Here is a 17,910-nt window from a genome sequence, read left to right as displayed (position 1 = left end):
GGGATCTTGGGGTCTGAGTCCATAGGACACTCAAAGCTGCTGCACAGGTTGACTCTGTGGTTAAGAAGGTATACGGTGCATTGGCCTTCATCAACCGTGGAATTGAGTTTAAGAGCCGAGAGGTAATGTTACAGCTTTATAGGACCCTGGTCAGACCCCAGTTGGAGTACTGTGTTTAGTTCTGGTCACCTCACTACAGGAAGAATGTGGAAACTATAGAAAGGTGCAGAGGAGATTTACAAGAATGTTGCCTGGATTGGGGAGCATGCGTTATGAGAATTGGTTGCGTGAAGTTGGCCTTTTCTCCTTGGAGTGACGGAGGATGAGAGGTTACCTGAAAAAGGTGTATAAGATGATGAGAGGTGTTGATCGTATGGATAGTCAGAAGCTTTTTCCCAGGGCTGAAATGGTTGTCATGAGAGGGCACAGTTTTAAGGTGCTTGGAAGTAGATACCGAGGAGACGTCAGAGGTAAGTTTTTTTTTTACGCAGAGAGTGGTGAGTGCGTGGAATGGGCTGCTGGCGATAGTGGTGGAGGCAGATACAATAGGGTCTTTTAAGAGACTCCTGAATGGGTACATGGAGCTTAGAAAAATAGAGAGCTATGTGTAACCCTAGGTAATTTCTAAAGTAAGTACATGTTCAGCACAGCATTGTGAGCCGAAGGGCCTGTATTGTGCTGTAGTTTTTCTGTGTTCCTATGTTTCTAGATGGGCCACCAATAACAAGATGCCACCACGGGTATACTGGCTGTGTGGTGAAAAAGACACAACAGTGCCTCTTTCACCTCATACGGTTGAGGAAGTTTGGTATGGGTCCCCAGATCCCAAGAACTTTCTAGAGAGGCACAATTGAGAGCATCCTGACTGGTTGCATTTACTGCCTGGTAAGGAAACTGTACTTCTCTCAATTGCAGGACTCTGCAAAGAGTGGTGCGGACAGCCCAGCACATCTGTAGTTGTGAACTTCCCAGGTGTGAAAAAAGGGCCTGTAGGATCATTGGGCACCACTTTAATCGGAGGCTGTGTCCTTGGGGTTTAGACTTCCCCACCATAGGAAACATCCTCTCCACATCCACTCTATCGCGAAATTTCAAGATTTGATAGGTTCCAATGAGATTTCCCCCCCACCCCCATTCTTCTGAACTCAAGTAAGTACAGGCCCAGTCATCAAATGCTCATCATTTAATATATCTTTCAATCCCAGCATCATTTTCATGAACCTCCTTTGAATCCTCTCCAATGTCGGTACATTCTTCTTGGATAAGCCCAGATTTGCACACAATAGCCCATGTGAGGCATCACCTGTGCTTGATAAAGCCTCAACATTACATCCTTGCTTTTATATTCTAGTCCTCTTAAAACGAATGCTAACATTGCATTTGCCTTCCTCACCACAAACTCAACCTGGAAATTAACCTTTAGGGAATCCTGCACAGGGACTCTCAAGTCCCTTTCTGCCTTAGTTTTTTTGAATTCTCTCCCCATTTAGAAAATATTTATGTAGTTGAGTGAGTCTTGAAGTGAGGTAGGATGTAGACAACATAGCAAGTTAGGAAGTAGGCAATAGAGTTTAAGATGAGCTGATTTTTAGTAAAGGTAGAAGCTGTGGTGCTGGTCAGGGCCAATTAGGTCTGGACCTTAATAAAGTCCTCGTTAAGATTTGAGCAGCATATAAGGGCAGGCATTAAAATGTGGTTTCCTCTAAGTCCCAAAAAATTGATTGAAGTTGCAAGGAAAGCCTAAAACTTCTTTCCAAATGGTCTCCAAAGCACAACATGGCTTGCCACTCATTGCCTGGTTCTTGAGAGTTGAGCTAATTCATTAAAAGCCAGCTTTTCATATTTTAGACATAGCTTGCAATTTTCTTTTCCAAATCTATGAATACATCAGCACTTCTGATGTATTTTATTTTTCAAGTATAGATTACGTTGTGTCCTATAGTTCAATAAGTGATATTGTAAAGAGTATTGTAAAGATCCAGGCGCAGAATTGGTTTGGGTACACTATGTTATTTTGAGCAAGGTCCTGGAGGTCTCAATAATGAGACAAAGTTTGTTCATGTGGGAACATGTAAATGAGGTGTTGTAGGGGTTCAAAGTCAAAGTAAATTTATTATCAAAAAGGCTATTCAATCCAACTGGACCATGTAACTGTTTAGGATCCCCTTAAAGCTCTTTCTATCCCTTTAGTAGTGGCAAGAGGATAAACGTGGCCTTCTGTGGTTTCCTGTGGATCTCTCCAAAAATATTACTGGAACCTCTTGCTCCCCAATTCTGCAAAATACCATCCTATGAAATGAATCAAAATCTGTGTACATAGATAATTGATCCTCAAACAATCAGTTAATCAATTGAATATAGTAGCAGCAGAAAATGTATTGCTTTCAAAATATTAGCAAATTATCTAAAAACATACCATGCATGGTTCAAGAAAGTAGAAACAAAAACAAAATTTTCCTAATTTTGCAAGTTTGCCAATCTCTAGCACATCTTTGTAGAATTTGTCATTGTAACTTGCAGGGAACCTTACTTTGTGTAGCAGTTCCAACTATTCGATGTTGTGTGGAGTAATATCTCCAAGCTCCATCTGGCTTCGTGGTGCAGTCTGTGTAGTGCCTGGGGTTTCCCTGCGTCCTCCAGTTTCCATTGCACAGTCCAGAGATATGCCAGATCAGTTAATTGGTCATTGTAAATTGTCCTGTGATTCGGTTAGGGTTAAATCAGTGTTATCGGGTGTCGCTGGATGGTGAGCCTCAAAGGGCGAAAGGGCCTATTTTGTGTTGTATCTCTAAATAAATAAACTTAAATCAATGTGTGTACAGTATATATCACCGTATGCTACCTTGCAATTTTACTTGCATGCATTTACGAAAATGAAATACAATAAAACTTCTGAAAAACTATACATAGAGACTGGCAGACAATGTAGAAGGCAAATTGAGCAAATAGTTTTAAAAAAAAGGTAAATAAATAATGCTGAGAATATGACTTGCAGAGTCCTTGAAAGTGAGTCTATAGGTTGTGCAGTCAGTTCAGTGCTGAAGTGAGTGAGTTAGCCAGGATGGCCAGGAACCGGATGGTTATAGGGTAATAACTGTTCCTGAACCTGGTTGTGCGGTTTACTTACTCTTCCAAAGTTCTAGACCATTGAGTTCATCCCACTATGGTAACTGGGGAATTCAAATTCAAGTAATTAAGGCTGGAATTTAATTCATAAAAGGAACAATAACTATGGAACTGTTAGATTGTTGATAGATAAGCACCTGGTTTATATAATATCCTTCAGAGAAGGAGGTAAGCCATTCTTTCCTGTTTTGGCTTATGTGACTCCAGGCCTGCCCTACCAAAGTGGCTGATTCTTAACTGCTTGTAGGGTTTGGGGTGGTTAAGAATGGTCAACACATGCTGGATGTCATAGGAAATCACTCCTAGCACTGTGCTGCCTCCTCGGCTCCTGTGACCCGAGTTTGATCGTGACTTCCACTGCTGTCTGTGTGGAGTTTGCATGTTCTTTCTGTGATATCATGAGCTCCTTGGTTGTTCCAGTTTCTGTAAGGTGTGCAGGCTGGTTGTTATATAATTGGCTGTAGGATGCAGTAATTTATTTTTCCATAATCTATTTGTTATGATAGGAGTGCTGTCTCAATGCAGAAATCATGGAAAGCAGGACAGTTGATGGGTGTGCAAGAGAGAATTGGCTTCAGGAAAATCAGTTGGGGAATGGGATCTCTGAGAGATAGCATGGACTTAGTGGGCTGAACAGACTCCACCAATGTTAGAATCCAACCACCTCAGATTTACAATCATCCATTGCCTTTAGGTAAATCAAGTTTCACATTTCTACCACCCTGTGTGCATAGTAGAATGAATTTTAAAGTTTGAGAACAAAAGGGAGGTATGATGAAGAAGTTAACTGAATGAATTAGACAAATCAAGTACAGAATGTAACAGAAGCAAGAAAGTGACAAAGTAAAAGAAAGATATTAAAATTCTGACATTTCTAAGAGTTGACTACACAGGAATGTGATTGCATAATTTTTATGCAGCAGATACAAAGTACTTGAGAATCTCAGCAAATTTGGCAGCATCCGTAGTGGGGGAATAAGCTGTTGACATTTCAGGCCAGAAACCTTCATCAGGACTGGAAAGGAAAAAGGGGGCAGAGGCCGAAATAATAAGAATGGGAGAGGGGAAAAGTACAAGCTGGCAGGTGATGGGTGAGGGGAAAGTTAGATGGGTAGAAGAGGGGAAGACATATTCATAGAACAATACAGGACAGAAACGGGCCATTCAGCCCACCTAGTCCATGCAAAACTATCATTCTGCCTAGTACCATTGACTTGCACTTGGACCATAACCCTCTGGATCCCTTCCATCCATGTAGTTATCCATATTTCTCTTAAATGTTGAAATGGAACCCACATCCACCACTTTCACTGGCTGTTCATCCACACTCTCACCACCCTCTGAGTGAAGAGGTTTTCCTCATGTTCCCCTAAACATTTCACTTTTCACCTTTAACCTATGACCTCTAGTTGTCTTACCCAACCTCAGTGGAAAAGCCTGCTTGCATTTACTCTATGCCCCTCCTAATTTTGTATACCACTATCAAATCTCCCCCCCCCCCCATTTTCCTACATTTATTTCCTGGAAAATAAAGTCCTAACTTATTCAACTATTCCCTAAAGCTGAGGTTCCTAAGTCTTGGCAACATCCTTGTAAATTTTTTCTGAACTCTCAATTTTATGGATTTCTTTCCTTTAGGTAGATGACCAGAACTGCACACAACATACTAATATGCTATTACCTTATTTTTTTGTAATTGTTATGATAGGAGTGCAGTCTGCAGTCACAATGCCAGAAATGACAGAGAATCAATTGCTGCGCAGAACTCACAGGTGAGTGTGGATTGATTTTAAGCAAATGCGATAGATGATTCTTTCAGGCTCTAATGCATCCTTTGTATTCAGAAGCTTAGAGCTAGTTGAATTTCGATCCTTGTTTAAAATATCTCTCGAGGGCCATCCTTTCCAGAATGATCAGAAGTTTATAAGGAGAGATTGAATAGGCTGGGTTTATTCTCACTGTAATTTAGGGGTTACCTTAGAGATTTACAAAATCATGAAGGGCCTGGAGTCTTTTTTCCAAAACAGGAGAACCTAGAACTAGTGGGCACAGGCTTAAGATGAAAGGGGAGAAATTTAAAGGCCATCTTAGAGACAAGGTTTTCACAAAGAGAGTACTGGCAATCTGCAGCGAGCTACCAGAGGAGGTAGTTGAGATAGAGAAAAAATACATTTAAAAGGTATTTGAACAAGTATTTGAAGGGTCTCGTGCAAGGAAATGAGATTATCAAGGAGGAGGTGAGTTGAAGAGCCTATTTCTGTGCTGTATGATTCCCTGATTTTATGAAAACACTGGTTACTCAGCAGGCCAGGCTGCATCTGTGGTGAATAGAGTTAATGTTTCAAGTCAAAGACTCTTCATCAGAAATGATCAGGAGACATAAAAAGCTTGTTAAACTGTAGGAAATTTGTTAGGGAGGTGTGGGTAGGGTTGTGGGGTAAAACCTGGGATTAGCTGGGGGGCTGGGGAAGGAGTCCAAGCTAAGTTTAAATTCAAGTTTAATTGTCGTTCAGCCATACATGAATACAGCCAAACAAAACTAGAGTTCCTTTGGGGCCAGGGTGCAAAACACTGTACTGAGTCACGCATAACACATACATATAACTACGATAGCAGTAAACGTACGGTCACCAAAAGAATATAGACCAAGACCCCGAATGTCATGTCCTGTAGACTGATGTGCATGGGATGTTGTTCTGGAACCACATTTCTGCAAGAAGGTGATAGGTGAAGCCACAATCAAGAGAAAGTCTGCAGATGCTGGAAATCAAAACAACGCACACAAAATGCTGGAGGAACTTAGCAGGCCAGACAGCATCTATGCAGGTCCTGATGAAGGGTCATGCCCCGAAATGTTGACTGTTTACTCTTTTCCATTGTGGCTGCCTGGCCCGATAGGTGAAGTCAGGTAGGTGGGCAAAGGAAGTAAGAAGCTGAGAAGTGATAGGTGGAAAAGGTAAAGGGCTGAAGAAGAAGGAATCTGATTAGAGAGGAGAGTGGGCTATGGGAGAAAGTGAAGGAAGAGAAGCACAGGAGGGAGGGGGAAGGTGAGGAGAAGAGAGGGGAGAGTGGAGCTAGAGTGGGGGATGGAATAAGTGGGAAGGTGAAGGAGGAATATTACTGGAAATTAGAGAAACCAATGTTCATGCAGTCAGGTTGGAGGCTACCCAACCATGACCTCCTCTACTGCCAAAATTAGGCCACACAGTTTGGGGGAGGAATACCTCATATTCGATCTGGGTAGCCTCCAACCTGATGGCAGGAACATCAATTTAGGAATGGTTAGAGAGAGAAAACATGGACTAAAGAATGTAGACAAACGAATATTGGAATACAAGTGCAGAACACCAAGGCAGACCCAGCTGATCAGGTTAAAAATAAAGGACAAAAGGCTGAGCTATGTCACAGACGAGGATGAAGAAGTGGCAAGCAATATTTGTGCTGGAACAGTGCCTGGCAATGACACTCTCTGATGAGAGAAAACCCAAGTTTGAAGTTCAATTGCATAACCGTTCTGAGTCCTCTACCATCAATATCTTCAGGGCGGGGGGGGGGGGGGGTGTGTGGTGGTGGTCATTATTGATCAGAAACTCAGCTGGACCAAGTACTTAAATACCACAGTTGTGAGGACAGTCAGAAGTTAGATAATATGTGGCAAGTGACTTGCCTCCTGACATTCCAAGGCCTTTTCACTATTCATCAGATACAATTCAGGTGTGCAGTGGAATACTCTCCATTTGCCTTGATGAGAGCAATGTATCAGGAAGACACAAAATAAAGCAGCCTCATTAATCAGCACACCATCAACCACCAAGTATTCATTCCTTCCATCATCTGCACACAGTGACTGCATTGTGTGCCATGTATAAAGTTTGCTGTCATTACCCACCCAAATTCATGGGCAGCAGGTGCATGGGAACATCCGCTCCAAGTTTCACATCATCCAGTTTTGCTGGGTCTAAATCCTGGAATTTCCTGTGCAGCAGCACTATGTGTGAAATCCACCAGAACAACTTAAGCAATCCAAGAAGATGGATCAGCACCATCTCCGCTCGAGTAACATAGAACTGTTGTGCCATCCTTATGACCTAGTCCAAAATCAATCTAACCCTTCCCTTCTACATAGGCCACCATTTTTCACTCATCTCTTAAAAGCCCCAGATGTATCTGCTTCTACCACTTACCACTTGTGTTTTTAAAAAAAGAATGGCAGTTAATACTGGCCTCATTGATGAGGTCTAGACCCCAGAAAAAAAGATGTATTTACAGTATAATGACTTACTCTTTATTTTTCTCTTGTACATAGGAAGAAAAATAGAGAAACTCACAATGCAGGTAAGTGTTGTGACTGCTGATGATTAAGTATTACTCCCTTTTGGTTGTGAAGGGGAGTTTGAGAACACATTTCTTGAATCCCAGGGGACCAATATCCTGGTGGGGAGGTTTGCTAAGGCCATTTGGGAGTGTTTAAATTAGAATGGCTGGGAGGTGGGAACTGAACTGAAGAGACGGAAGAAAAGGCAGTTGGCTCACAAGTAGAAAGTTTGGGGACAGTGCAAGCAGGAGGATAGACAGGTGATAGAGAAGGGACACGCTCAGACCAATGGTTTGAGATGTGTCTATTTTAATAGAAGGAGTATTATGAACAAAGCTTAGGGTGTAGATCAGTACTTGGAGCTCCAATGTGGTGGCCATTGCAGAGATATGGATGGCTCAGGGACAGGAATGGTAACTTAGAGTGCCAGGCTTTAGATGTTTCAGAAAGGACAAAGAGGGAGGCAAAAGAGGTGGGGGCGTGGCTCTGTAGATCAGAGATAGTGTCACGGCTGCAGAAAAGGAGGAAGTCATGGAGGGATTGTCTACGGAGTCTCTGTGGCTGGAAGTTGGGAACAGGAGGGGTCAATAATTCTACTGGGTGTTTCTTATAGACCACCCTGTAGTAACAAGGGCATTGAGGAGCAGATAGGGAGACATTCTGGAAAGGTGCAATAATAACAGGATTGTTGTGGTGGGAGATTTAAATTTCCCAAATATCGATTGGCATCTCTCTAGAGCGAGGAGCTTAGATGGGGTGGAGTTGGTTAGGTGTGTTCAGGAAAGTTTCTTGACACAATGTGTATGTAACCCTTACCCAACAGGCTGGTATATGTCTAGGGGAAAAGGAGATCCAGCCACTCACCCGTACACGCAGGTGCTGTGAGAATCAAGTTTATGCTGCGCGTACCACACAATATCAAACAAACTAAAAGAGTACTATGCAATACAGTATATATGACGCCAACTTATCAAAGTTCATTCAGTTTAGTGCACATCGTTGGAGCTCAACCATTGAACCATTCGACCCCTTGTCACTTTCCTCCGACCTCCACGTCCTTGCACCTGGGACCACCCCCGGTGGTCGACCGAGCAGTGCAGCGCACGTCCACCTTCCTTGGCGTCTCCTTCCCGCCTCTCCTGAAAAGACCGCGAAATCCCCCAAGCTTCCAGCCCCACAAGACAAAATAACATTCCCCATTGGTTAAAAAATGAATACAATCCCCACATCAGCAAGTCCAAAGCTAAACAACTGCGAGAGAAAACACTTATCAAACATAAAAGCATTCCTACTCTAGCAAACCAAAGAAGCCATTTTGATTAACATACACAGTACATTGTATATTCTCCCCCCACCAGCTCATGACATCACCAGAGTTCCCCAAGGCTTCTTGCAACACACAAAACCCAACCCAGGTGCAGAAAGCAGCGACATAACTACCTAGAGCAGTAGAAATCACACTCGGTTCTCCTGGCACCACATATGTCAACCGCTCTGGGGAGCGCCTACTCCTCTGAGATCTCCGTACCTCTTCTGCCCACCCTTCCGCCTCACTGGGCTCCCTCTTCACCTGCGAACCCTCTACCTCGGACACCACAGGTATACCTGTCAGATCCCCACTCCCTCCCTCACGGGGGTCCCCCTTCACCTGAGAACCCTCTGGCTCATGTTCGGGTTCCACCCCCTCTCCCCCCAACGCTGGCTGTCTCTCCATCTGGCCATCAACACCTTCCCTCCTCTCGCCTAACTCAGTAGGGGAAGGGCCAGGAGCCTCCTCTTCTGGTACTGAAACGCCAGCGAATGGGAGCAGGGGCCACTCATCTGAGTCGTCATCTTCCGAATCGGTATCCATTCCTGGGTTAAGGACCCGTCTCGGCTCTTCAGCAGCAGCCTCTTCCCTCGCTCCGCACCCTCGCAGAGTCCTTGTACTAGGCACAACCTCCCAGTCTGGCTCCTTGTCCACCTGCACCGCTTGACCCAGGGGCAGCAGATGATTCCGATGGAGTACCTTGATAGGCCCTTTCCCATCCTCAGGTTTCACCCGGTAAACTGGTAGATTCGGCATCTGGCTCTCTATTACATGGGGGCTGGCCGCCCATCGATCTGTCAACTTGTGCTTACCAGGGAGTCCCAAATTCCATAAAAGGACAAAGTCACCCGGCAATAATTGGGCAAACTTCACCTTTTGATCATATCTCATCTTATTCCTCTGATTTTGTTTCGTAGCCGCCGCTTCGGCCAACTCGTACGCCCTCTGAAACTCCCTCTTCATATTGGACACATACTTTAGATAGGGCTTCCCGGGTAATTCACCCACTTCAGCCCCAAAAGACAAGTCAATGGGCAACCTCGCTTCCCGCCCGAACATCAAATAATAAGGCGAGTACCCTGTAGCATCATTGTGAGTACAATTGTAACAGTGAACCAATTGTCCAATATGACGACTCCACTTATTTTTCTGCCCAATCTCCAGCGTCCTGAGTGTATCCAACAGGGTCCTGTTGAACCTCTCTGACTGAGGATCACCCTGTGGGTGATAAGGGGTAGTCCTGGATTTCTCAACCCCAAGCGTAGTCAGTAATTCATGGATAAGGTGGCTCTCAAAGTCCCGCCCCTGATCACTATGGATTCGCCTGGGAAGGCTGTAATGAACAAAATACTTCTCCCATAACACCTTCGCCACTGTCGTCGCCTTCTGATCCTTGGTGGGAAATGCCTGAGCAAAGCGAGTGTAATGAATGGTGATGACTAAGACATTTGCGGTGTTGTTGGTGTCAGGCTCAATCGACAGAAAATCCATACATACCAAGTCCAGAGGTCCCGCACTCTGCAAGTGTGACAGTGGAGCCGCCAACGCTGGCAGGGTCTTCCTCTGGATGCAACGACTGCATCCCCTACAGTATTCTTCGACCTCCCCCCTCATCTGGGGCCAGTAGAACCGGTCTTTGAGTAATCCATAGGTCTTTTCCACCCCCAAGTGTCCGGAATCATCATGTAAGGCCTGGAGTACAGTCTGCCGATACTTCTCCAGCAGGAACAGTTGCCAGCAGCGGGGTTGGTCCTGAGGTGCTGTGACCCGGTACAAGATTTGGTTCTTTAACTTTAGCCGAGACGACTCCTTCAACAACAGAGTCACGGACGGGTGTTTCGCCTTCTCAGTTAACGCCACATCCCCCTTCTCGACCGCTCTCCACACAGTGCCAAGACCCGGGTCATTTTGCTGAGTAGCTGCCACTTGCCCCGGACTCAGTTCCGGCAACTGTTTAGTCCGCAGTGCGGTCAGGTCACAGTAAGCTAGGGGTATGGCATCGTCAAAAACCCCCAAATGGTCCACGGCTCGCTCCAGCCTTCCTCTTCCCTTGGCCTTCACCGTGATAGAAAACTGACACATAGCCTTCACTCCAGGGGCAGGGACACTCTCCCACTCCTCGTCCTTCTCCTGTTCCCCCGGCTCCCGAGATGACAAAGCATCTGCATCAACATTCTTGCTTCCTGGGCGGTACCTCAGGCTGAAATCATATACCGACAAGGCCGCCAGCCACTGATGTCCTGTGGCATCCAGCTTAGCCGAAGTCAAAATATGAGTGAGAGGATTGTTATCCGTTCTCACCTCAATCTTGGCTCCGTACAGGTAATCGCTCAACTTGTCCACCACCGCCCACTTCAGCGCCAGGAACTCCAACTTGTGAGTGGAATAGTTTCTGTCAGATGGCGACAAGCTTCGGCTGACAAACACCACCGGTTTCAATGCTTTGCCATGCTCCTGGTACAGAACTGCCCCGAGACCCTCTTGGCTGGCAACTGTGTGCAGCACATATGGCTTCTGGGGATTGGCAAAAGCCAACACTGGGGCCTGGGTCAGTGCCCTTTTCAAAGATTGGAACGCCTCTTCACATCGATTATCCCATCTCGAGCCAAGAGGTTCCGCCGGGTTCCAGTATCCTCCAGCGCCTTGCCTCCGGTCCCCCTTCCTTTTCTTTCCCACCAGGGGATAGCCACACAACAGGTGACACATTCTGGCGTATCCTTTCACGAATCAGCGGTAATACCCACAGAACCCCACAAATGAGCGCAGAGTGCTCACGTTCTGGAGTCTTGGCCAGGTGGTCACAGCTTCTATCTTGGTTGGATCAGTAGCCACTCCCTCTTGCGAAATGATATGGCCAATGTAGCTGACCGACGACTTGCAGAACTGTCATTTGTCAAGGGAAAGCTTCAGCCCTTCCTCCTTAAGCCGGCTTAATACCTTTAACAGCCGCTCTTCATGTTCCTCCAAAGTCGATCCGAACACTATCAAATCGTCCAGGTACACCAGCACCTCCAACAGATTCATATCTCCACAGTCCTCTCCATGAGCCTCTGAAAGGTGGCTGGGGCCCCCAATATGCCTTGGGGCATTTGTTCGAACCAGAAGAACCCCAGAGGGCAGGTAAAGGCCGTCTTCTCTTTATTGCCCTCACTCATCGGGATCTGGTAATACCTGCTTCTTAAGTCCAGCACACTGAAACACTTCGCTCCACTCAGACAGGCCAACGCGTCCTCGACCCTCGGGACAGTATATTGATCAGGGACAGTTCACTGTTTCAAAGTCCTGTAGTCAACACACATGCACACCCTTCAATTCTTCTTCCGTGCTGCCACTTTTGGGGATGCATAAGGACTTCGAGACTCAGCTATGATTCCAGCTTCCTTCAATTGGCACAAGTGCTGCCGCACGTCCTCAACATCCGCTGGGGCCAGCCGCCGGGATCTCTCTTGGAACGGGGTGACCTCCGTCACCCAGATGGTGTGGCGAGAGCTTTTGGAGCAGCCAACATCAAACTCGCCCTGAGAAAAAACAGCTTCCATCTTCAGCATCTTCTCCACTAGCCTGCGTTTCCACTCTGGCGACACTGGAGAATCCCCAAAGTTAAAGGCTTCAGCGGTCAGCTCCCTTCGGTGCTCCAATCCCTCCCCGTTAGGGGTCCTCACTGGTGTGCTAGACATTACCGTCACCGGGAACAGATGTGCCAGTGGCATTCCCCTCTTAAAGGTGATTTCTCTTGCCGTAGTGTTCCTGACACTTACGGCTATACGCCTCGCATGTACCACTCCTGGTCTCTGCACTTCGGACCTCACCAGCGCTCCCGCCAGAAATCGTGTCTCCCCTTCAAGATCGTCTGGGGCGTCTACTAACAGGGCTCCCTCTATCTGTAGGCACACACTGGCACGGGGTCCTACCAGCCCATCCAGAATAGAGGTGTGGGTACCCAGTGGTCCCCTGGCTGATCTCTGGGAATGTGTTCCTCCAGAGGCTCCAGTCCGTTCCCTCACCGAGCCTCTCCTAAGTTTCCCGACACCTCTCCCTTCTTAGTCGCGGGGGGGGGGGGGGCTTGCCCTTTGTGGGGCTCCTTGTCTCTCACAATCCTACTGAAAGTGCCCCTCCTCTCCACAGCTATAGCACACCCTCAGCCGCCCACAGTCCTGCCTGAAATACCCCTCTTTCCCACAGTTAAAGCACATGCTGCCTGCCGCCCCTCCTCACCCGGGATGGCCCCTGCTCCCAACCCACTGCAACGCCCCCGGGAGTGAGTACCTTCCCTGTTCTTCTCCTCCAGAGAGGGGTCCCTACTCCCCTGGGGGTTTTCAGTCCTCCACCCAGCCACCACTTCCTGTATCGCTGAGGATCGCTCCGAGTGGCCTGAGCCCCTTTTCTGCCCCAACGCTCTCTCTTCCTCCTGCACCTCTCTGATCAGTTGCCCGAAGGATGGAGGGGAGCCCTTCCTATAAACCTGCTGGATAGTCCACGCCACCTTGTCCTCCTCCAGAGAGCCACTGAATATCTGACTCATCCTCACACTAGCCACATCAGGCGCCTTCACTACCCCCCGGCGCCGCAGCCCCGTAAGCATCCCCTCCATCAGAAATATGTACTCGGAGAGCTCCGTTGTTCCAGGCGTTGGAACTCTGCTAAAAGCAGCCAGGATTCCCCTGACAACCCAAACGCTCCCTCCAAAACTTCTATGCATTCCTCCACTGAAGCTCCAGGCTTCTCAGCTTTCAACTACCGGACTGTTTTGGCTGTTGAACCCCTCAAACTTCCCACCAATCGCTGCCTCTTCTCCTCCTCCAAGCCTGGCCACTCCTCTAACATCAAAGACGTATGCTCGATCCAGGTCTCATAATCCACCTCCCCATCCAGGGTAGGCTTGGCTCCGGAGAACACCCCCAGCTTCAGCCGTGGCCTCTCGGCCACCCCCACCAGGGAGTTAAGTGTGGCTGCCAGCTCCGAGGCTTCCCCCCTACCTGGGGGGCGGGGCCTAGTTACGCCTTCCCCCTCCGACCAGCAAAACTGGATGATGTGACCCCCCTCTCACAAATTTTAGGTGAAGTTGCCTCACCTCTCCATGTCCCCCATAACTTCATCTCTCTTAATAGGCATGTACTAATTGTGTTAGTTGGTTGCTAATCCAGAGGCCTAAATTAATAGTCTGAAATACACAAGTCTCACCATGACAGCTGGGAATTTAACCCCTTTACCATGTATAAAGTACTTTATACATTGATTTATTGTTACAATGACAACTACTCTCATATCTTTTTCTTAATTATAACCAACCATTAGAAGTAGAAATGATCATATTTATTGATCAAAATTGTTGTGGTAATGTTTATTGTAAACATTACAATGACACTGTAGTTAATTTATTGGCCTGGATTTTTCAGTTGCAAAGTTAGAGTAACAACTTGTGCTCAGCATCACTGTTCCTTGTAACTGACAGCAGCCTCAAAACATGAAAATACTCTGATGTCAGTGATTCAGTACTCCTTCATTTACAATATGCAATTTTCTCCAATGCCGTCAAGCTGAAATTCCTTGAACTGACATGAATTTAAACATTTTACCAAATTAGTTGTATTGTTAAAGAGCATGGAAATCCCACAGTAACAATAGTGTTGGAAATTCACAGCAGGTCAAAGAGGTGAAAGAAACAAAGTTAATGTTTCTGCTCAATAGCAGTTGATGAGGACATCTCTTGATTAATTTTATCAGCTCTGAACATTTTTAATTTGCTTTCCAAGCCATAACAATTAAACAGTCTGTCCCTTGATTTCCATACATAAAATTAGTTGTTATTTCCTTTTATGTTTATTTCAAACTACAGAAGTTTTTGTAGATTTCTCCTTTGTGGTGATATTTCTTCTACTTTAGTCATTTGTAAATCCAGTCTCTGTTTAGAATCAGATTTATTATCACCGATATGTGATGTGAAATGTGTTGTTTTACCACAGAAAGGCAAAGATTTATTAATTAAAGATCTAAAAAATCTATAAATTACAAAAATAACTAAATATTACAAAAGGAAAGGAATGTCAAGCTATAGTGAGAAGAGGGCACGCCCCGATTAGATGATACTAAGCTGGGTGGCAGTGTGACATGTGATGAGGATGTTAGGAGAATTCAGGGTGACTTGGATAGGCTGGGTGAGTGGGCAGATACTTGGCAGATGATGTTTAATGTGAATAAGTGTGAGGTTATCCACTTTGGGAGTAAGAACAGGAAGGCAGATTATTATCTGAACGTTGTAAAGTTAGGTAAGGGAGAAATACAAAGAGATCTAGGAGTCCTTGTTCATCAGTCACTGAAGGTGAATCAGCAAGTGCAGCAAGCAGTGAAGAAGGCTAATGGAATGTTGGCCTTTATTACAAAGGGAATTGAGTACAAGAGCAAGGAAATCCTTTTGCATTTGTACAGGGCCCTGGTGAGACCACACCTGCAGTATTGTGTATAGTTTTGGTCTCCAGGGTTAAGGAAGGACATCCTGGCTGTAGTGGAAGTGCAGCGTAGATTCACAAGGTTAATTCCTGGGATGTCTGGACTGTCTTATGCAGAGAGGTTAGAGAGACTGAGCTTGTACACGCTGGAATTAAGGATGAGGGGGATCTGATTGCAACATATAAGGTTATTAAGGGATTGGACAAGATAGAGGCAGGAAATATGTTCCAGATGCTGGGAGAGTCCAGTACCAGAGGGCATGGTTTAAGAATAAGGGGTAGGTCATTTAGGACAGAGTTAAGGAAAAACTTCTTCTCCCAGAGAGTTGTGGGGGTGTGGAATGCACTGCCTCAGAAGGCAGTGGAGGCCAATTCTCTGGATGCTTTCAAGAAGGAGCTAGATAGGTATCTTATGGATAGGGGAATCAAGGGATATGGGGACAAGGCAGGAACCGGGTATTGATAGTAGATGATCAGCCTTGATCTCAGAATGGCGGTGCAGGCTCGAAGGGCCGAATGGTCTACTTCTGCACCTATTGTCTATTGTCTATTAAAGATAATGAGGTTCCTTAGTGATGGATACTGCCTTCTTTAGGCACCACTTCTTGAAGATGTTGTTCATGATGTTTAAGGTTGTGCTCCTGATGGAGCTGGCTGAGTCTACAACTCTCAGCACTTTTAGTACTGATGTTAAAATGTAAATTAAAGTGTTCTGTAGTTCTCCTTAGAAATTGTTACACATGATCATATGTTTGGAAAGCTGATTTCTGACTTGATGTTGGGAATGGGTATCTCTAACGTAAGATTATCCACCTGTAACACATTAGTTTTTGTTTCCACAGTTGCTGACTAAGCACTGGGTATTTCCAGAATTAGTTTTTATTTCAGATTTCCAGCAGCTGCTTATTCTACTTCTCTCTTTTTACTGCTCCCTGGGCTTTTCTCATTTATTTATCTTATTTACCTTCCTCTAGATGGATCAGCTTTTCCTCCTGTGACACTGAAATAACTGTAATCATGTGGACAACCTAACACACATTCCCATTTTCAGCCCTCCTTTTTCCACTCTCTACATGCTTATTTTCTAATTTTTCAGCTCTGGTCATTGACCTGGAATGTTAACTCTGTTTCTCTCCCCTCAGATTCTGCTTGACCTGCTGAGTATTTCCAGCATTTTCTTTTTTATATATTTCTGATGACTTAACTGATACTGGCCTTCAGGAATCCTTTTGAACTGATATCTGATAGAAGCAGTCATTGGAACATGGCAAGTTCTCTTCAAGGAGATTGCTTGATATTTGTTGGGATCTCTTTCTTTTTCCCCCTCAATAAGAAGCATAGTTACTGTAGCTGTGACTGTAAATTCTGAGGCACTTTATTATACTAAGGTAATAGTCATATTCAATATACTATATTTTTGCAGAAGTTTCAACATAATTGTGTACTATCTGTTTTTGTTATTGTTAGTTGAATAGTTTTACTTATGCAGTTTTGAAAATGAATGATCCAGAATTGTAGTTGTTCCTCCAATAAAGATAGCAATATCATTGCCTTCACTTAATTACTAACGTTGAGATACAGTCTTTCCTGTGACTATGAAGAGGGTTAGAGTTCCATCATTGAATTGAAATATACCATTGTGGTGACAGAAATGAGCACGAAGCCAAGGACAGAGTTATGCGGTGGGGGTGGGGAGAGTTTTGGTAATCTGGGTGTAAGTTAAATGCTGAAGCTTGCTGTGTCTGCCATTTGATCGCTGAGTAACAAACTTATTGAACACTAAGGACAGTGGTTCTTAGATGTTTAGCAACAGTAGAAGTGTCAGGAATCCATTTAATGGGCAGCACATAGCAATTTCATTGTCATATGCTTTCGAGTAATGTGTATGTAATTTCAACTTTCCTATTACAATATTTCTGAGCCTTGCTGCATGTGGATCTGTTACTGGAAAGTTAAGTATAGCAAATAAGGATTAGAAATTCAGTTCCTTCAATTTTTAAATGGAAAAATTCTGATTTTCTAGTTGAAAGACATCGAAAGAAGAAGATTAACTCTGGAATAAACAAAATTGGAGAACTTATTCCGTGCTCTCCTGCTTTGAAACAGGTAAAACAGTTCCAATTTTGTACGGCTCTTTGGATTAAAAAAATTAACAAATTGGAGAGACAATGCAAGTTTATATCCAATAAGGACACAGCCACGAATCAATCCAACCATTAACCTTCCCCATGTGATTCCAGATGCTGATACATTTCTTCCAAGTTTCTAATTCATGACCCTGTTGTGTAATACTGGATGGTGGTGGGGGTGGGGGGATGTGGAGTGAGGAAATAAAATGTCAGATGTATAGCAGAAAGGACGAGGGGCTCCTTTGAAATAAAGAGCAAAATTCCAAATTTCGCTTGGGTTCATTTGTATGCTTGCATAAATAATTTATGTACTTGGGAAATCTCTCTGCTCGGAATGATTTCTATTCCTTTGCCATTTAACTGTGTCAAAGAACCTCTAAAACACATGTTTTCTACAGTCCTTTTTCTTTGTACCGCTTTTAAAAGCAGCAATGAATACAACTTTGTTAAACTATTTTTTTCTCTTGTACACAGAGTAAAAATATGATACTAGATCAAGCGTATAAGTACATTTCAGAGCTGAAGAGGCAGAATGATGAAATTCTTCTGAATGGAGGAACCAAAGAACAAGGTGAGCGTATGATA

The 17,910-nt window shown here is 44.9% G+C and overlaps 1 protein-coding gene across 1 annotated transcript in view; it reads left to right on the top strand.

The window, feature by feature from the left end:
• Positions 1-17,910, top strand: part of LOC132394422 (basic helix-loop-helix domain-containing protein USF3) — a 41,018-nt gene that overhangs the window by 10,415 nt on the left and 12,693 nt on the right. The window contains exons 2-5 of the mRNA XM_059970554.1: positions 4,835-4,898; positions 7,433-7,461; positions 17,220-17,302; positions 17,800-17,896. Coding sequence (XP_059826537.1) covers positions 4,855-4,898; positions 7,433-7,461; positions 17,220-17,302; positions 17,800-17,896 — 253 coding nt within the window. The 5' untranslated portion in view covers positions 4,835-4,854. The remainder of the gene's footprint in view (positions 1-4,834; positions 4,899-7,432; positions 7,462-17,219; positions 17,303-17,799; positions 17,897-17,910) is intronic.

This window comes from Hypanus sabinus, chromosome 5 (genome assembly GCF_030144855.1).
Source record: "Hypanus sabinus isolate sHypSab1 chromosome 5, sHypSab1.hap1, whole genome shotgun sequence".
NCBI classification, from domain to species: domain Eukaryota; kingdom Metazoa; phylum Chordata; class Chondrichthyes; order Myliobatiformes; family Dasyatidae; genus Hypanus; species Hypanus sabinus.
This window is presented reverse-complemented; position numbering and strand designations above follow the sequence as displayed.